Below are 21,453 nucleotides of genomic sequence, written 5' to 3'. Positions count from 1 at the left end.
TGTTGAGACACATGTGACAGAGCTTTATCTATAATGATTCAAAACTCTGATTTGCAATCTAGCTCCTTTTCTTTTATTGCATTTCATATATGTAATCTTTAATTATTAAATACCCTATTTGGTTATATCTTTATTGTATACTGATGGATGTTTTGTCTTTTGAAATGATTTGCAATAAGTAGAATGAAAAATGGAAGTGATATATAATATTCAACAAATTAGCGGTTTTAATTGTGATTTAGATTCCATCACACAGAAAAGACCTAAGGATAAGCATTTTTCCTTTATATTTCATCCTTTCAAAGTAAGTCGTGCTCATTATTATATGTTACCAGACCTTGACTCCCAGGTTTAGCCACTATTCGGCTAATGCATGCTTGGCACCTGTCTGTTCTCTTCACCATGTTGCTGTGACCACAGTGGAAGGAATTGGTAGTACAAAGACAAGACTACATCCAGTCCAGGTATTGCTCATGTGGCAATCAACTTCATTGCATATAAATACAAATAACATATCTTCATGATACAAACTCCAGCTTTGTAAGCTTGAAGGATTCATCATAACATGTACAACATTTTTGGCTCCGACTCGTGAGATTTTTAGTAATGATCATGTGTAGTTAATGCAAAAGGGGAAGTGAATACACAAGTAAATAAAACATGGTTTGTCAGATAAAAAAATAGATGAAAAAATTTGCCTTGTGATATCAATTTCACACAGGGTATGTATGGTGGAGCATTTAAATTACAACTACCCTGAAACAATAAGGTAGGAGTTTTGTCTACCCTAACGACAACTGATGTAGTATTTTGCAATTGTTTTTCTGCTCACAGGAGAGAATAGCTAAGAGCCATGGCTCCCAGTGTGGGTTTTGCACTCCCGGATTTGTCATGTCCATGTACACCTTACTTCGCAATTCACCGGAGCCGACTGTGGAAGAGATTGAGAATGCATTCCAAGGTAATTGCATAAACTTGGCCCACAGGTTAACCACATGGGACATGATTCACAAAGGTAAACTTACACTTTTGTACGTTTACGGTTGTTTGCTGTTCACAAACTAGAACTGTCCTATCTTTCTATGTGGGGAGACTCTAAAGTGATAAAGAAATGTGAATAATAAACAATGTTAAAATTGCACTCCTTTGTGAATCAAGCCCTTTGATTGTATATTGAAAGAGGAAAAAGAACACAATTCAGAAGGGTTTGTTAGGCTATTATGAGGGTTTAAAATGGTACAGAGGGCCTTACTACAAGCACCTGGTATGTCCACTCAGCTGCTAAGGGGCATTATCAAATGGACTGGTGTTATGAGGTCTGTGGTGACTCCGTCAATCTGTATTGACTCAATCTGCTGGAGGCAGGTGGAATCTCTAGTTGAAAAATTGGGAAACAATAGGTTTTAACCTGCTATGAGGGCTGATATTACTGATTCCCCAGCAATTCCTCATTTCTCAGAAGAAGCTCCAGTTCCTCTTGTAATTTCAATTAACCACGGCCCCTGGAAATACTGGAGCACCTGATATCAGTTCTCTCTAGCAGGGGGAGAGTTTCAGGATATCTGCAATGTAAATGTGACCCATTAACATTCACGGTATATAAATTGTGGATATTGTCAAATCTTTACATGGACCCAACCCTCGTAGGTCTCCACCAATCACCTCTGCAGTAAAAAATGCTACTTTCAGGCATTGTGACTATCTCTGTCAAAGTTGAAATGAACTGATGACTTGAATGTTTCCCAACTAACATCTATGTAGTATTTTTGTGGAAGATATGAAAATAACTTAAAATGTATAGGCTGGAAAATTGCAGTCTTTGCATTGGAAGAAACAGCAGGCTATTTTGAGTGCAACACTCATCAGTTGGGAACAAGTACTTACAAATCGGTGCAAAAAAAGAGAAGAGATGATTCGATACTGTCTGAGGTTGCCATTCCCCAGCACAAACCAATAATATTAGTAGGTAGTGCTCTATAGAAAATTGAAAAAAATGATAAAGGGAAACTGGGACAATATTTTAAGTGGCATATTAATAAAAATGCTCAATTTTCGACTTGGCTGCTGTTTCTTGCTTATAGTTGCGGCTGTAGTAGGAATACACTTCATCAGAGACTGGATCAGAAACATTATTCTATCTGGGACCTAGGGAAGTTAACTCCTTAAACAGAGTCCTGGGGAAGGAAACTTGATTGGGGATCTGTGGAAGGAAACTCCTCCACCACAACCTAAAGATTCAAGCTCCTTCTGCAGGGACGTGGTCAAGGAAATTCTTTGAGGCAGGACCTGGAGAATAGAACTCCTTTAACTGATAGAGACTTCTCTATATACACTGCATTCGATCCTGGGACCTTCCTCTCGACCGAGATCTGATCTTGACTTGCATAGAGTTGAGTGTCAGGCCACCATCAGCTTTAGGGACCACTCCCTCAAAGTCTTCGGATGCATGGCCCAACACTCACAGCCTTATTTCAGGTTGTGGTCGTGCTCCAGGCTCCAAAGACACACGAGGTGTGAGTCTGTCATGGACATTGCCTGATTACAGGAACTACAGGGCTTCCTCGATGAGATCCTCAATGCACTAGGAGTTTTTAAACTCGAAAAACAGTCAAAAAAAGCCAGTCAGAAATTGGCAGAGGGATGCTCTCTTCAGATCGCGCTGGCTGGCATGGAATGAAAAGAACTGATGTCAGCGCGATATGATGGTACTTATATAGGACCCACTACATCATTTTTGCCGCGGACCATGCTAATGCTACCTTAACAGCATGCAAGGGTATTGCTCAAGAAAAATCTCCGGATCCAGACTGACGCCTAGGGGTAATTCTTAAGTAAAGTATCTGCAACTAGATATTGTCTCTACCAGATAAGGCGTTACCGAAGGTAAGTAACTTGCTTTTCAGGGACCCATAGCAGAAAAGGGACCTTTATTGGAAAACTATTTTCTCGAGGACCTGTAGTAGGTACATCTTTCAAATACTTACAAGTGGGACTTTGCCAATCCATAGTAAAGTCCTTCTCAAACAGTGTGGGTCTGATTCGTAAAAGTATTTTCACATCTAAGTGCACTTTATACACACACACGTGTAATTTAAAAGGACAAATTCCTGGTCTACGGAATCTGGATTGGTGGTTTTTGTCCTCTGAAAGGGGTTTTCTAACACAGACATTGAACCATAATGTCACATTTTTGTATGTATAAGTAGTCATATATGTGATTAGTCCAGGAAATCTACGACTGTCATTGATTGTTACCGATTTCCAGCTGTGCCAAAGTAATACTGCGAGAGTTCCTAAAAAATCAGAATTTTCACAAAAACAGCATTCGGGGTACGGGAATACATTCTTGACCACTGAAAAAAAGAGTGTAATTTCGGCCGTGTGCATTTCTATATAGTGAGGTTCATTCTAACATCTTATGTATGCATTTTTCTGTGCACACAGGAAATCTGTGCCGATGCACAGGATATAGACCCATTCTTGAAGGCTACAGGACGTTTGCAAAGGTAAGTGAAGAAATAGATACGTGTAGACGTGTGTGTTTGCATGTATACAGAGATTAAATGCAAAACAATAAAACACTTTTATTGCATGGGTGTAGCAGTTTGGTATACAAATTGCACCACAATGTCGTTTTTATGTTTCCCATGTTGAGAGAAGATTGATCCATATATATTGTTTTTTTTTTTGGTCATTCAGGCCATGGGTTTAATATGGAAATCAATGGGATAAGTGCAACGTAAGATATTGTGAAGAAGAGGGTTTCCTGAAGCTAAACCCAACCATCCAGATATTATACAAACTGTACCATAACTTCATATTTTAATTCTGAGGGTCAATCTATAATACTGCCATTTACTTTTAAGGGGACACCTTTGGGAAAAGTTGTGAAGTTCTGGATCTGGAAGTTAAAAAAAAAATAGCAAAAACATACTAAGGAATAAAAGGGCCTTTTTGCTCAAGTGAATATTTGAGCTCTCCACTTGACAGTCATTTACCTTTTCTGTTTTTAAGGTCTCGCCTGTGACTGCCCATGCGTTCTCACTTAGAGGAGATATTGTATAAGCAAAGGGCTTGCAGCCAATTTATTGCTTAAACTTAAAGTTCACTGGATTCATTGTCATTCTTATTTGCTGCCTTCTAATTGCTCAGCACACACTGGCTTCTCTTCCTCTTCTTTCCACTGGAGCATAGACCAATTACTGATTGCTTCAGCTTGAATGCAGTCCTACTGATCACACTGTGATTAAGGCACTGCTTTTCTTTTTTTCTTTTTATCTATCGTCCTTGTTGAATCTCTTGACATTTTTTACTATGTTTTGCTATGCCGCACACTTCAAAAAAGACTTTTCCCCTTTGACAACAGATGTTATCTGTTTTTTTTGGGACAGCAGATGTTATCTGCTTCCAAATTTCTTTTCACTAAGACCTGGGCATGAGCGCCATTGCTTTCCTTATGTGATAAGTTTTTTTTTCTCAAGTGTCATATTTATTTTCTTTTCATGCATGGGGGTGATTTACTAATTTGCTCAGAATCACAGGTATATTGTGCTGAGACCTAGCAAACATTGGCAAAGCCAGTAGATCTCTACTTTGAAACCATTGTTTATGCTGTGCAGCATGGGCAAGGATAACTTTGGCAATGTTCTGTAGCGATGCTGTAAAGTAGTGTGACTGATGTGCAGCCTGGCTGAAAATAATAATAAAGAAAAGGACTATATTGCATCCAAAGCTCATACATTTAAAAACAATAGTACATTAGCCCTGACTGCACCATAGTGCTTTTTTAGTTTCAATCGCTTTTTATTACTTTTCATATACAATAGTTGGGCATGCGCACCTATTCAACTTTAAGGTATCTCTACTAAATAAAACAATTTCAATTCCCTCCCAACTTCTGCCCACCACCCTACCTCCAACAGTACACAATTTATTACATAGATTAAAGCAGCGAAATAGGCCATTAAAGGTTTTCACACAGTAATTTTATGGTATAGCTTGATAGCGCAGCTGTCCCCAGACAAATATGTGAGCATCACTAAAAAGGGTCTTTGACACTGCCCACATATTGTGAAGAAGGAGTACATGATTTGATTGGACAGTCGTGTGTTTCCACAAGAAAAGTGTTTGCCCACCATGCAGCTGTGACCGTTTTGTTTATTAATCCAGCTGCATAAGCTTGAAACTACAGGGGCACACAAATGACACAGGAATGCTATTAAAGTGTCATAGATAACTAGATAATGTATGTTGTTTTTCTCTGGCAGCAGCACAGATGGGAGGAGGGCAGTTATGAGTGTGAATGGATATTTAGATCTGACTGGACAGTGCAACTCTCACCTGCCATTTTAACCTACACCAATATTATTCTATTGTTCTTGGCTTCCACACAAACACATATCCATTCAGATGCTACCTACCTGTAATGCTTTCAATTACAATACAACATTCCTTTAAAGCCAGACCTATTGGCATTGCAAATGCCTGTTTAAATTAGTTTTGTCCACACTGCAAAGCATTCATGCTCCTGTACAGCATGGCTACAAAACATTGCCAAAGCCAATAGCCCTCATAGGTGAGGCTTTTTGGGTTTGCCAATGCTTGTTCTCAGCGGTGCTTCACTGTATTTCCAGAATACTAAGGGCCTCATTACAACCCTGGAGGTCGGTGTAGAAGGGCCGGTAATACCGCCAACAGGCCGGCGAAAAAAAAAGAAATTATAAGCATGGCGGTTACCGCCATGCCAAACCGCCACTTCTACACTCCGACCGCCAGGGTGGTAACGACCGCTGGGCTGGAGACTTCGGCAGTATCAGGACCCCGCATACCGCTATGGACTTCGTGGGGTTTTGTGCCGCCACGAAACAATGGCGGTAGGCACTATCAGTGCCAGGGAATTTGTTCTCTGGCACTGATAGGGGTCTCCCACTCCCCCCCCTCCCCAGAATCCTCCCCCCAAACCCACGACCTACCTACCACCCCCCAAAGGTGGCAGAACCCCTCTCCCCACCCCCACCCCCCCAAAAACATTGACACACACACACACCCTACACAATGCTCACACAACTACTACACATACATGCAGACATACACGCACACATGCACACAGACATATACGCACACATTTCCCATACACTCACACACCCCCTCTACACACTCACACCCCCATGCACGCACACAACACACCCTCCTCCCCTAACGGACGATCACCTTACCTTGTCCGGTGATCCTCCGGGACTGAACGGGATCCAAGGGGGCTTCTCTGCCGCCAGCTCCCCGCCACAGAACACCGCCACGCCGAATCCTGGGTTGTGATTTGGTGGGTGGTGTTCTGATGACGTGGAGGTGGAGCTGCCTCCACTTCACCGCCGACCGCCAGTATGGCTGCTGGTGGCTCTCCGTCCGAAAAAGGGCAGAGGGCTGCCAGCAGTCATGATACGATGGGTGGGAGACTGGCACCACTGGCGGTCTTCAGCCCGGAGTAACCTCGGCGGTCTTTCAAAAAAGACCGCCGAGGTTAAAATGAGGGCCTATGTCTGTTGGCAGTGCCAAATCAAGATGATGAGCATCTGCTTTTCTGTTTTCCTACAGTCACTCATGTGATAGCATGCACAAAAATTCCTGCAGGCTTATGACCCCTCCATGTTCGGTTGGACAAGCACGGAATACGTTTGGTGGGTAGATCTAGTGCAAACGTATCACCTTTGTTCAAGTCTGATGAAGCTCACATTTCTTTCCAAAGTTCCCTTCTTTCACCAGAATTGCGGGCATGGGCAATCATTTTGCCCACCCTTTGCCAATAATCCTCAGTCTCTCAGACAATGGACGCAGAGACCTGAGGCACGCGTCACAGGTTAGTCTGTATATAACTGTGATATCCCTTGACTGAGGCACGATTGGAAGTTGGGTGTCTGCATTAAATATTTCAAAGTCGGGGGCAGTTGCTTTGATTGACTTGATTGCTGGTTTTGTTTTTAATGACTGTTAAACTATAAATATGGAACCTCGAACTAGGTTTGACTTTTTTCTTCAATGTCTCATGAAAGCTTGTCATTTCTCAATAAAAGGGCAACAGAAAACCTTCCGAACAAACAAACTCAGTTTTTTAGTTTGTTATTAACTTCTAGTTAGTCTTCATTTTTGTCGCCCTTATTTGCCTTTCTCATTCTGGCATCAGGCGGTGCAGCCACAGTGCCAGATTTAGAGCAGTGTGACCATTGCCATTGCACTGGATGCAATGGTTAAAGTGGGGGAGCCCTCTGCATCATAGGCTGAGGCAACAGAAGAGCAGCCGGCAGAGATCTTTGTGTGCTCTGCATTTTACATGGAAAATTTACTATAGCATGCCACTATGGAGGCCGATGCACTTGATGACGAGATTTGTGTATTCACAGTTTCAACTCATGATAAAGTAGCATAGAGAGTTAATGTTCTCACTGCAAAGCACAATTTGTGACATGCAGATCACAGATTAGTATTTTATTATGTAGATGGTGCAGTGGGTTACTGCTTTTCTCGCAGAGATCCTTTTGCTACTTAGCGTTCATAAGTTACAATCCTTATAAGATAGCACATTGAACTATAAACAGGCATCAAAGTGCTGCATGCAAATTGAAAGGCATAGGTTTAGAACCTAATTGCTTTCCCTGTATCTTTCTTTATTCTAAGATTGCTAAAAAGGGTTCCTTTGAGGTAATATAGTGTTATTAGTATGACAGCTCCAATTATTGTTGTCCGTTTCAAATCCTAAGTTTATGGGGCAAATTTACTAACACTGTGCGCTTGTTTGTTTTTCATCACCAAAGTGATGAAAACCTGGTGTTGTTTTGGGGTTTACTTTCCAACTCGAATCCTGAATCACATCAGACAGTGACTCTAAAGTAACACAAATTCCCACTATGCGCTACTTTAAGTGAAGGAGGCATACAATTGGTAGGACATGGATGTTCCCATGTACTCACCCATGGATTTTGAGGCAAATCTCCATCTACTAACTTGTGCAGAAAGAGATTTTCATCACAAAATTACACCTTCTGGAGGCAGGCATACAATTTGAGAAAAATATGTTTTCTCCAAACCTTTCCACCTTCATCAAAGCATAACATTTAAACTTTCCTGTATAAAACCTGTGCTTCAAATCACACACACCCCTTGCAAGTGTGTGTGTGTGCAGTAGCACAAGGCAAAGATGCACACTTGACCCCACCAATGATAAATCCCTAGCCTTCCTCTTCTTTCTCTGGCTTTTGAGCGTCTGATAAGGCTGGCTGTCGCTACAAAACTAATTGCAACTTGTACGATGTTCTTTATTCTAAAGTTCTGAAGAGCATATTGGTTTGATATACTTTCTTAAATAGAAGTGTTCCATTGTGTATGACAGATAGCCACAAGCATCAGTAGCTGATTGGAATGGTGGTTATTCTCTGCTCAGATAAAAGAGCAGTATAAAATTGAGTTAGTTATTTGGTACTTTTATGTGTAATTTGGTCCTACAGCCGGTGCCCTAATGTACAGTGGTCTGCTGCTTCCTGAGGTCTCCAGAACGCCAAGGGAGGTGGCTAGAATGGCACAAGATGGCCCACACTAATTTGTACCTTCTCCCATGTCCCATTGAGTTTCAGGCAGTGCTTAATTGTAGCCAGTGGTTCCCGGTGCTCGGTACGGCACTTAATTGTCAACACTGGCACTTATGACAGCTGCCACATGGTGGTGCTGTTTGTGTAATTTAGAGATGAGCACAACAGTTATGTATTAATTCAATATACATTAAAAGCTACTATCTGCCATTGTAGCAGTGTGATGGTTAGTGACAATGCACTGATACTGTCGTTGGCAGCGCTGGAGAAGTCTGGCACAATGGTTAGAGCAACAGACCCTGATGCAGAGATCTGGCCTGGGACCAGGGTTCAATTCCCACCTTGGCGGGTCTTGGGCTCAATTCCTTGAACCAGATAATTCTCTCCTCGGTGGCTAATCTAATTAATGGGTCCCACTCTGTAACTCTGGGCAATAGCTTGCTTAATCTCCACAACAGCCCTGACAACGCTTGGATGCCTGGCTTCACCCTGGGGGTTGCCCAGGAGTCTGAGCCTCACAGGGAAAAGCCAGGAGGGGTTCCACAGTGGTATGTGTACAGCGCCTTGAGACCCTAACAGCTGAGTAGTGTGTTATACAAGTGCTAAGTTTACATTTTCACTGGGTTGTGCAAGCCATGGTGGCCTCCTGACACTTATGTTTTTTTTTTTACAAGCTTAGCACTGGTTTTAGGATGTTCAATATAGGTGGGAGAAAGCGGGTGATGCTCTAGCATGACACAACAGCCTGAACCACAGCCAGCACAACTGAAAAGCGCGAATGGCAGGGAGGAAGTGGACTGAATGAGTTGGAAGAGGATAAGGAGGGTCATAAGATTGCTGTACCCCTTTATAGATGATCCTTGAGATTGGTTTACAGGAGTTATTACTTGGGGGGTGGGGTATATACATCACAACATTGAATATGCAACAGATATTGGTAAAAAATACATTTCCACCTACACTTCCAGGTGTCGATGTTGACCACTCAAGCTTTACTCTTGTAGGCTATATGACTAGAACCTGACTGCCAACATGCTATAATTCAATATATCCGCAGTAGAAAGGCAACTGGCAAGTTTTGATCAATATGTATGATTTATTTTTTATGAACTTTTTAAGATTCAAGTGCTGTCAGTATATAAAGCTACATTCCTATTTTGTACAACCACACCGTCTTTCAAAGAGACATGGGACAGATCATCTCTTCGCCGGCAAGCTGCTTGAGCAAGTTAGCACCTGCTGCTTTTTTTTTTAACATTTTTTACCAGGGGCAGTGTGGAAATACAGACTAGTAGAACATGTTATTACCAATGGAATTTCTCTCCAGTTTTGTTTTCCTGCGCTAAGCCAGTGTGTCAGAAAAACATATTTTGCAAAATGTCCTCTGAATCACAATAATGTGGGTAATCTCAAATTAAGAGGTGTACAAATACCCACTTTTCTTAAACTCCGTATCCTGTGCACTTTAAAAAAATGTATAGGTTTCCTTCATTCCCATTTTTCATAGATTAGATTTTGTCATATGAAACATGATCTATGTTTGTTACAGCTTGATTGTTGACCCTGGGTCTTGCTGATTTTGGACAAGTAACAAACACCTTGTGACAAGAAGAAGAATCTGACGGGAATAACAGTATGTTGCTTGCGTAAACTGGCCATTAGATGAAAACAATGTTCACAAATTCTATTTTTCATATCTGTTTTCATTATTTTTGATTTTAACAATTTTTTTCTTCGTAAAAACTATAAACAATCTACTCAATTACCCATTGCTAAATTTGAAATTTTGTCTAGTTTAAAAAAATAGCTTTCCAGGTTTACCTATCTGCTTCACCCATTTCCACCACAAACAACAAGTTAAAACCACTTAAAATCGGAAAAATGGTCTACCGACTAAAAAACAAAAATACAAAAAGTGGGGGGAAGAAGTTTGCTTTCTTTTAAAAACTCTGGCAGTCATTCTGACCGCGGCGGCCGGCGGTCGCCGCCCGCCATGCGGTTACCGCCGCATGACCGCCCCGCGGTCAAAAGACCGCAGCGGCCATTCCAACTTTCCCGCTGGGCCGGCTGGCGACCGTCAAAAGGCCACCCGCCGGCCCAGCGGGAAAGCCCCTGCAACGAGGAAGCCGGCTCCGAATGGAGCCGGCGGAGTTGCAGGGGTGCGACGGGTGCAGTGGCACCCGTCGCGATTTTCACTGTCTGCTAAGCAGACAGTGAAAATCTGTATAGGGCCCTGTGAGGGGGCCCCTGCACTGCCCATGCCAATGGCATGGGCAGTGCAGGGGCCCCCAGGGGCCCCACGACACCCGTTCCCGCCATCCTGGTTCTGGCGGTGACAACCACCAGAAACAGGCTGGCGGGAAGGGGGTCGGAATCCCCGTGGCGGCGCTGCAAGCAGCTCCGCCATGGAGGATTCCCTGGGCCAGGGGAAAACCGGAGGGAAACCGCCGGTTCCCCTTTTCTGACCGCGGCTTTACCGCCGCGGTCAGAATAGCCCAGGAAGCACCGCCAGCCTGTTGGTGGTGCTTCCGCTGCCCTCCGCCCTGGCGGTCATGGACCGCCAGGGTCGGAATGACCCCCTCTGTCTGTTCCTGAATGCTGCGAAGATGATATTAGCACAACAAAATCTTTGTTAAGGTCATTTGTACAGACATACACTTTCTTGCACAGTGCCTTTTTCTCATATTTCCCACAAAAACAAAATGTTGCTGTATTTGGGCTATTTTCTCTGTGCCCTCCAAGGGAATCCTTAATTGCTGAGCACCTTTAGATTCCTCAAGATGTTGGTAAAAAGGAACATAACATTTTCTTGGATACCTTTTGTGGAAAAGGCAATTATGAAGGGATAAGCAGAAAATGCCCCAACGGTCAAGAAGGGCTCAGTGCCGGGGTCGAAAAGCTTCAGCGGCTAAGGGGTTATTCAGCTGCTTTAAGGCTCCCTTGCCTCCCTTGACAATTAATCTTGCTTTTTTTAAATGTCTCATAATTTCTTCCATTCTTTCGTTCCTTCTCAGAGTTCAGTCTTCTTGAAGGTACCATGTGCCAATATACACAATTTAAGAAGCCTAAGGTTTGTATAGGAAGAGGAAATCCAACATGTACCTTTTGTGCTCCCAGATATAGCTGCTTTGAAGCCTATTTTATACCGCTTTTGGAGCATGAGGACTACTTTTTTTTTATGGTTGTCCATTCTCTGCAGCATAGGCGTAAATTGGAAATTATCATACACTGTAAAACGAATGCCAATGTCAGACGTAACCCTTTCAAGACACCTATGTACCTGTGTTATGATGCCTAGGTAAATTATGTAAAACATTACCAATTGGTGACAACTCACAGCTTAGTATATTGATGTAAAGTAGATATGAGAATTCAACTCCTAAATGACAAAACATAACATAGCCTTATAGCCTACCTTAGTGGGCTCTAAAGACGCGACCTTGTTGGGTGTTGTGGAAGCTGCCAGCAAAAGAGATCCTAGGTGAATCTGACAAAGAACTATAGAGGTAATTCAGATTTCAATTAGGAAAGTATCAATCTTCTTTTAGAACAATGGGTTAGGTACTTTTGGAGTCTAAACAAATCACAAAAGGGATGTGCTTCTTTTAATACTAGGCATTTGTTGAAGGTGGAGAAAGTATTCATGAAAATCCATACCCGCTGAGCCTAATTGAATCAGAGATAGATTTCTTATTAATAGGGACTAATGCATGCTTAATGAAAGGAACAGTACGTTTGATGCTAGCCAGACTGCCTTCAAACTGAAACGTGATTGTGGTAAAATAGCAGAACCTTTATCAGGGCATATTGGAAAAAGGCACTCCCTTTTAGGAATATCCACTTTCATAGTCCAGCGTGACTCTCTGAAATGTTCTGCAGGTAAAGTGAGACACTACCATTCAGTAATTGTTTAAAAACCTACGTACCGACCTATGTTTGATGTGTGAACATGTTTCACATGGTGTTTTTTTGCCTTGTCTGTCTTTAGAACAATATAAATATGTATTTGTCTTTGGAAGGCTGGGAATCCAGGATTGTGCAACCTTTGTGGCTTTGTATAAATGAGGGGATTTTGCATTCAAGAGATCCGTGGGGGCAGATGGGCTCACCAATAATTCTTTTTACAGGAGGCCGGCATGTTAAGACCTTATGGTAGGCAAATGTTTTGCTTCCTGGTACAATTCGAGGTCCCAGGGCTCTCCTGCTTCCAGCACAGTTATTGTTCCTGTAGTCAATGTGCATCAGCAGTTGAAATCCATTAGCAATCCAATTACAAGCCTATATGCAAGCCACCAGGCCTTTCTATTTTTTGAGCGCTAATTTCCATGATCCCACATTCCTGATGAAGTTTGCAGTGCCTTAATTCAGAGTTGTAGCATGCTGCAGTATCCTACACCAGTCCTAGAAGCCCCACATGTAAGACAAATTCTTGCTGCACCAGACTGCAGTTCTTTAGCTGCTGTTACCTGGGGTCTCTTGGATGAGAGGTATATCTTTGCTGTTTCAGTCTGTGCTACCTTGTGCCATTGCCAGAGGTCCCTTGAGTCGGACTCAGGTCTCCTGTAGGCTTCAGCAACTACCCCTCAATCTGAGGATGCCTGGGTGTTTTAAACCAAACAGATGCCCTTGAATGTCTTGTTTTTGTTAAAAGTGGAAAGCAAAAAAAGCAGAAAATATCCCTTTGACTTTTATTTTGAGCAGGCAGATTATAGAATGTGTGGTTTCAGCATATGAATTTGCATATCCACTTTAGAAAGTCTAATTGTTTTACTTCATTTTATGGCCCAAATAAATATCTCAGCTCTGGGATAGGGTGGTGAAAAATATGATTGAGCTTCCAAGTGCACCCCTTGTATATTTTTTGAAGAAGTCATCCTTATATTGACCGGAAGTACCATTCACTTGTACATACAAAATAGCTAGCTCTCTTTTTAAGTAGCTCTTGCATCTTATCGTTTAAGAAAAATTTGCTTGGCATAATTCAACACTAGTCTGATAAAGGAAGAGAGACGTTCTTTGTTGAATTTTCACCTCCTTTATTGCCCTCACCAACCTTTCTTTAGATCTAATCCCCTCGATATCAATTTTATGATATAAATAATCTATACCACTTGTGCCTGGCTTGCAATGTTCAGCTTTAGTAGTCAAACTATTCTCTTTCAGTAGATCTAAAACTTTGCTCTGTTTCAGATTATGCTTCCCCCATTTCCTTCCATGCACCAAAATGTAATCCGGAAGATAGCTAACATTTCCTTTCATACCCAGCAACTTCAGCATCACCCTCTGGAATACTGTTGATTCAGGTACAATTCCAAAAGTCATGGAGCAAATTCTTTACAAGCTCTCTAGAGTAGTAACAAATGAGGTCAGTTATTTGGAACTCTCCTCTACAGCTATTTGATGGTACGCAGATGAAAGATTCATTGTCGAAAAACCGTCACCCACTTACAAGCAGGGGCTTAGCTTTGTGGGGAGCAGGAGGTTTGGGGTGGAGGGTTTTGGGGTGTCACCCCCCCCTAATAAATGTATCCTCTAGTAAATAGTTGGGTACAGGTGTCCACTAATGCCAAAACACAAAACATATACTTTCTCTCACTACTGATCCTAGTTATTCTCCTGCTTATTTCTCAATGTCACCTGTAAACTCTCTGCCTGTCTGTTACTCGGCTGTGTAAAGGACCAAGACTGTGGTGTTTGCAAGTTTTATTTTAACAAGTAAAATACAATGCATGGAGAACCAGCCCATCATGCCTCTTTCATCAGCTGCTTCCATGGAATACATCTCAGAGCTAGGTGATTCAGAGGGAGAACAGTACAGTCAATCAGCAAGGCACACAATTATACATTGCATGCTATATTATTTAAGAAGAGGCTCTTTAGCTGTTTAAAAAAAAAAAAAAAATGTAAGGAAACGGTCATCATTGTTAGTATGAACAAGTCAAAATTTGGAGAGAAAAACTGAGTAGCTGAGGAATAAGGGAGCGGCTGGAGCAAGGCCTTGTGGCAGAGTGCTAGGAAAAGGAAACCTGATACATGAGGGAACAGAGGAAGCACTGTTTGCTCACTTGCATGGAATGTTAAAAGGGGCATGCTATAGAAACATCCAAAAGGAAAAATAATTCCCTCAGCTGTGGAAAGAAACAACTCCAATGAGAACAAAATACTACAGAGGTGGTACAAATAAATGAATAGAGAGGAAGGTGATAAAATCAAGTACAGTTACCTTAGACAAGAAAGCTATTAAACCATTGGTGGGGGGGGGGAGTCTAAGACATTTTCCCAATATATGGTAAGGTATTTGTAACAATAAGTCCTTCTGACAGCTCAACCTGTGTGTAGTGAAACTTAATAAGACTTTAGTCAGCTGTAGTAAGCTGCAGTACTTTAAACGGTTACTAGTGGTCCCTTGAGTTAAACAGAAATGCTTACTCTAGCAGGCTGTTGTATTTACTGTGAGCCATTACTCAATGTCCCTTGCATCAGATACAAATGATTATTGGAGCAGATGTCAGTACCTGAGCCATTGCTCAAAGCCCATCGAGTGTAACACAACTCTGATGTAATAGGCTGCAGTACCTTATACCATTAACACAGGTTACTTCAGTCACATACAGATGCTTGCTGTATTAGGCTGTCAGGGCTTTAGCTATTAATAGAGGTCCTCAAGTCAGATATAAATGCTTGCTGAACTGGAAGCTGTACCCTAAGCCATTACTAACTAGATGTCTCTTGAGCCAAACACCTGTCTTTGCTTCAGCTGGCTGAAGTACTTTAAGCCACTGCTTAATGTCCCTTCAGTTAGACAAAAATATTCTGTAATAACCTTTAGGTGTTCCAGCTTGCGACATCGGCGCGCTGAACTTTTATTTATTTGCACGCCGATCTTGCGAACCGGGTTGATGAGGGACGTTCGATTGAGAACGTTGAGAAGAAAAAACATCCGGAAAAGAGGGAGGCGGATTACAGAGGAGCTGCCGGCCGGTGTCTGTTTGTCGGGGTGGTTTCTCTATTCAACAATGCCTTTTGAAAATGACCTGCCTGCCGGGTGTACCTTTTAACTTTACATTGTGACGATGAGCGGAGCAGAGAAACCAGCTATACAAGAAACCCACGCACGAAAAGAAAGAGGTGAGAGCTCTCAACATGTCAAACCCCTGAGCTTAACCTGAACAGAGGGTGGAAGCCTCGCCCCAAGCTTTTAGACAACTAGAAGGCTAACCTTAGAAACAGGAACAGTTTTTTTTGTCAAAATCCAAACACCTTTTTTTCGCTCCAGCCCCAAGCATTTCAACAACTAGAACGCTAACCTTAAAAACTGGAACTGTTTTGGACCAAATCTAAATGCCATTTTCTCTCTCCAAAGAAATACTGAATAATGAATTGATGTATAGTTTATGGTACATTTATCATAGTCACTGGAATTTTATATTTCAGACTTCAGTTAAATTAACAGTTGATTAACATAGTATCTTTTCACTGGATTCAGTATGCAGGCTGTGTCACCACCACCACCCTTCCTGGAGACTCCTGGTGAACGACCAATTATATGGAAGCATTGGTTTGATGCATTTGAAACATATTTAGGGGCGTTACGAGCTGCAAGATTTAGACCTGAAAGAAAAAAATGCCTTTTACTACACTTGCTTGGCTTGGAGGGGAGAGCTACGTTTAAACATTTACCTGACATACAAATACAGCAAGACGAAGAACTTGATGAATTCCAAGAAGCAGAAAAAAAACTGGAAATGAGGTGTAACGAGCCTCCAAGTTTAGTAATTTTAAGACACAAATTATTCAAACGTACACAGAAATCTAATGAAGACATTGATACGTACATATCCGCATTAATAACCTTGATAGCAGAATGCTATTTAGCGATCAGCTAATTAGAGGCCAATTTATTTGCCACTGTTTAGACAAAAACATACGTCAGAAACTTTTGACATTGGGGAACTCAAGCCTTAACGAATGTATCAGAATTGCTAAAAGTATTGAAACATCTGTACGTTCAGTAAAGGAACTTGAAAACAGACCTCCAGACCATGTCTGTCCTGTGTACAATAAGGGGGGAGGTGTCAATCCCAAAAAAGTGAATACTTCCATGAGAAACAGCAACTCCAAAACAAATATATCTCAGTCCAACATATGTTTCAGATGTGGAAATAGCTTCCACAAAAAAGGAAGTAAACCTTGTCCAGCCAAGTTCGTCTCTTGTAGATTGTGCAACAAAGTGGGCCACTTTGCTAAAGTTTGTCAAAGCTCCAATCTTAAAGAAACAAATGTTGGGGTAGTCCAAGAAGAAGCCCAGGACTTTCAAGAAAATGAACTTATCTCAGAAATACATGGTTTTGGTGGTTGATGATGATGTTGTCAAGTGGTGCGATTCTTCCTACTTTGTCGATCCATATGTGGAATTGGGTGCTGGAGACAAGAACTTTGTCTGTTAGTTTACTCTGGAGCACATATAACAATTATCACAAATGAACGTTTCCAAGCTATGTGGAACGATAGATTCTTCAACTTCCAGACAGAGCTCCTGTGTCATAAGAAGGACGGAAAATTGAGTTGATGGGATATTTTGAAGACGTGTTGAAATTCAAAGGAAGAGTTATCACTGGTAAAATGTATGTAGCTGTCAAGGGCCTAAATAGCCTTGATTGGTTTCACTAAGGACTGTTGGGTATGATATTAAAACCAGGTGCATGCAAGCAAGTAGTTCTTGCTATAAGAGATTCAGATTTAGTGGAAAATTTATTAAACGATTTTCCCAAAGTCTTTTCTGGAGAACTTGGGAAAATTAAAGGTTTCAAACACAGAATAAAAGTAAAGGAAGGTGCTCTAGCCATGAAACACAAGATGAGGGGAGTGCCATTTAGCGTACGTGAAGATTTGGAAAATGAATTGATGTCCTTAACTAAGTTGGGTATCATTGAGCGAATTGAGTCTTCACAGAGGCTTCTCTTTTAGTAGTCACTGAAAGAAAAATAGTGAGCTTACAGTATGCATAGACTTACGTGCTCTCAACAAAGAGATTTGGATTGATTCCCATCCTTTGGTGGAAATCAATGATTTGTTAGCTCAAGTTGCTGGTGCTAAGTTATTTACTAAATTAGATCTAGCATCCGCCTATCACCAAATAGAATTAGAATCTGAATCCAGGCACTTTACAGCTTTTGTTTCACTGTGGGGTACCTATCGATATTGTCGGTTGCCTTTCAGTTTAGCATCAGCTGTGTCAGTTTTCCAGAGAGTTATGGAAAATCTACTTAAAGGCATTGAAAGAGTAGCGATTTTCCAAGATGATGTCTTAATATTTGGGTCAGATGTCTCACTCAGACAAGTTCTTTCTATTTTTCAACAGCAAGGTGTTGTATTAAAAAGAGGAAAATTTGAATTTCTCAAAGAAGAAGTTGAATACTTGGGCCATGTGATGTCTTCTTCGGGTGTCAGTCCCAAACCAGGTTTGGTCCAAAACATACTTGAAGCACCTCCCCCCCCCCCCCCGGTGATAAAAATGGCGTTAAAAGCTTTCTTGGTCTCTGTGAATTCTATTCACAGTTTATTAAGGATTTTGCTTCCAGAGTCAGGCCGATCTCAAACCTGCTTAAAGCTCAAGTAGAATTTGACTGGAATCGTGATTGTGTTGATGCATTCAAGTGGATTAAATATCTGCTTTCTAAATGTGTGGCGCTTAAGCCATTTAAACCAGAACTGAAGTCCATGCTCACCGTTGATGCCAGTAATGTTGGTTTAGGTGCAGTTCTTACTCAACAGACACCTGAGGGTGACAACACTGAAGGTTTTGCTTCCAGTGTCTTAGGAGAGTCAGAGTGCCTTTATTCAGTAATTGAAAAGGATCTCTTAACCTGCTGGAGGGCAATAGAGAAATTTTGCACTTATCTCTGGGGAACAAAGTTTTTGCTCCAAACGGATCACAAACCTCTCATTTTTCTACTTAGTGTCAGGAATGTTAGGAATTGTTCACCCAGGATTGCAAGGTTCTCAGCTCGTCTTCTTCAATTTCAATTTGAAATTCAACACATTTCTGGGAGTAAAAATGCATGAGCTGATTATTTGTCTAGGTTTTCTGCAGTTTCCTCACCTCATGTATTGATGAAAGTTGCTTAATCGCGTCTCTAGAACTAGATGATGCAGGTCCGTTTTCTGAAGCAGAATGGATTTCTGCTACAAACAATGAACCAATTATGAGAACTTTTTCTAAGCTTATCAGCGAGGGGTAGCCCAAGGAGAAATCACTGGAACCAGGTATTCAACCTTTCTTCAAAAATAAATGAGGAATTATTGTTGGAGTGTGAGTTAGTTATGAGATCAGACAAATTGATACCCCCTCAAATTTTCAAACAACAAATCATAACAAAAGCTAATGCGGGACACTTAGGTTCGACTTTCACTAAACATAGGGTATGTTCCTTTTTCTCGTGGCCCCAAATGGAGAGAGAGGTGGATGATGTGGTCAAGGGATGTGTTATATGCACTTCTAGCGATAAAGTCCTTAAAAAATGTGTGCCACCTTTAATGCTTATTGAACTGCCTGAGAGACCCTGGGTGAAAGTAGATATTGATTTGATTGGTGCCTTTTGCACCCTACCTTCAAATTCTAAGTATGCTTTAGTTCTGTTGGATTATTACTCAAAATGGCCAGAAGTTGGATTCATTAGTGAACTCAATTCAAAGGCGGTAGTGAAATTCAACAGAGATGTGTGCATGAAGGAAGGATTTCCTGAGTGTGTTGTTTCTGATAATGGGGTTTAATTTGTTTCTAATGAAGTTGAACACTTAGGGGTATTAAACATCTAAAAAGTTATTTGTTTTATCCACAAACTAATGGTCTTGTAGAACGCTTCAATCGGGTCCTGGGAGATTGTATAAAGTGGGCCATACAGAACAAAGTTGATATTTACTCAGCTACTCAGTCAATGTTGTGGTTCTGTAGGACTACACCCCAACCTTCCACTTTGGTTTCTCCATTCAAATTATTACGTGGAAGGAAACCAGCCACTGAGTCTAAGCCTGCGTGGATGTTCAAATTGTTAAAACAGGAGGTGTGCATCTAGGGCTTAAATCATTTTGTAAGAGAAAATGTTGCCAGAGCACAAACTTCACAGAAACTTTACTAAGATGAAAGGAGGAAAGTGTCTGAGATGTCTGTGAATGCTGGAGATTTTGTGAAAATCAAGCTTGGGGGTTTCATCAGGAAAGGTGACTATAAGTTTTCATCTCCTGTTTTGGTTAATAAGTTATGTGGAAATGCTGTCAGGGTAGAGGGTGGTCATTGATGGAATAAGTCTAAGGTTGTGAAGGTTCGTTCACCAGCTAATACAAGCTATTTAGGCAACAAAGTGGATAGTCATAATAATTGTGATATTCAAAATTATCTTTGCAAAGAACGAGATGGTGCCCGCAAGAGCTGCGATGATTTCTCCATTGTACGCAGAAGTACTCACGTAAGACGTAAGCCTTACAGATTTTGATGATTCAGAGCTGTGATGATTTCTCCACTGTTCTTGTGGTACTCGTGTGAGACTTGAAACATACATGATTTCTCCATTGTACGCTGAAGTACTCGTGTGAGACGTGAACCTTACAGATTCAGATGATTCAATATCTCTGTTTTATTGTAAGGGATAATGTTGTTCTTAATTCATTTGTACTATGTTTCTCCTGAGCTTTACTTTGTTACTGTTTTTTTGTTTTTAGGTAAGTTTTCTTTTATTTTTGGTGTTTAAAATCCTCTAAGTTTTTATCAGTATTGAATAGTGAATTTATAGTTTATTTTAGTGCGTTGTCTTAAGTTGTATATTTATATAGCATTCCGATGTTATGTACTTATGTAATCTCTTCCTATTGTTTTTGGAAGAGGAAAACCCATGTAATATTCTTTAGGCTCACGACATCGGCGCGCTGAACTTTTATTTATTCATACACCGATCTCACTAACAGGGTTGACGAGGGACGTTCGATTGAGAACGTTGATTAAAAAGAACGGCCGGAAATGAGGGAGGTGGATTACGGAGGAGGTGCCGGCCGGTGTCTGTTTGACGGGGTGGTTTCTCTATTCACCAATAAACTTTTGAAGATTACCTGCCTGCCGGGTGTGCCTTTTAACTTTACATATCCACTGTACCAGGCTGCAGAATCTTAAACATTAATAGAGGTCCTTTGAGTTAGACACAGGTTTCCCCTAAGCTTCCACCATTGCCCCCTCAATCTCCAGAGATCCCATAATTGTAAACAGATCAGATGTCATTGAATGTCTCCCTGTGTTGAAAATGGAAAAGAGTACTGATGAAAACATCTCCACTCTGCTTTTTTTAACCAACAGATCATAGAGAAGGTGTGTTTTCACATTAAATTTGCACCTTCACTTTACCAGGTGTAATGGTTTTTGCTTGTTTTCTATGGCTGAAATAAATTACCCAGTTTTTGAGATGATAACATTTACCATTGAGGCTCTGGATGCTTCCCTACATGTTTTGAAAAAGTATCTAAAATATTAATAGGCAGTATGGTTCAATTGTGTACGCAGAAAAGTGTATTTTTATTGTTATGTATTATCCCTTCATCTTGTTTGAATATGCAAGTCAGTATCTATCAGTGTGGATGGAAGGAAGGGAAGGTTAAAGAGACTGGCTAAGTAAATGGGAGATGGGTGGGGTGGCAGGAGCATGACTTGCAGGGGAGAAACTGGGGGAAACTGACACATGAGGACAGAAAGGTGCCATGCAGTTCTTGGAAGGCTAAAAGGTATATGCTATAGAAATATACGAAAGAAAGCAGTGTCCTGGCATCCAGAGTGGAGGAATACAAGTAAACTGTTCAAAACATTATGACTTGAAAATAATCCAAGGGCGAGAGA

General features: G+C 41.2%; 1 protein-coding gene across 1 annotated transcript in view; it reads left to right on the top strand.

The window, feature by feature from the left end:
• Positions 1–21,453, top strand: part of LOC138295473 (xanthine dehydrogenase/oxidase-like) — a 794,335-nt gene that overhangs the window by 91,513 nt on the left and 681,369 nt on the right. The window contains exons 4-6 of the mRNA XM_069233806.1: positions 356–464; positions 835–961; positions 3,445–3,506. Of these exons, the coding sequence (XP_069089907.1) occupies positions 356–464; positions 835–961; positions 3,445–3,506 (298 nt within the window). The remainder of the gene's footprint in view (positions 1–355; positions 465–834; positions 962–3,444; positions 3,507–21,453) is intronic.

Source organism: Pleurodeles waltl, chromosome 5 (genome assembly GCF_031143425.1).
Source record: "Pleurodeles waltl isolate 20211129_DDA chromosome 5, aPleWal1.hap1.20221129, whole genome shotgun sequence".
NCBI lineage: Eukaryota > Metazoa > Chordata > Amphibia > Caudata > Salamandridae > Pleurodeles > Pleurodeles waltl.
Note: the sequence above shows the minus strand (reverse complement) of the source record. Positions and strands in the feature narration are given on the sequence as shown.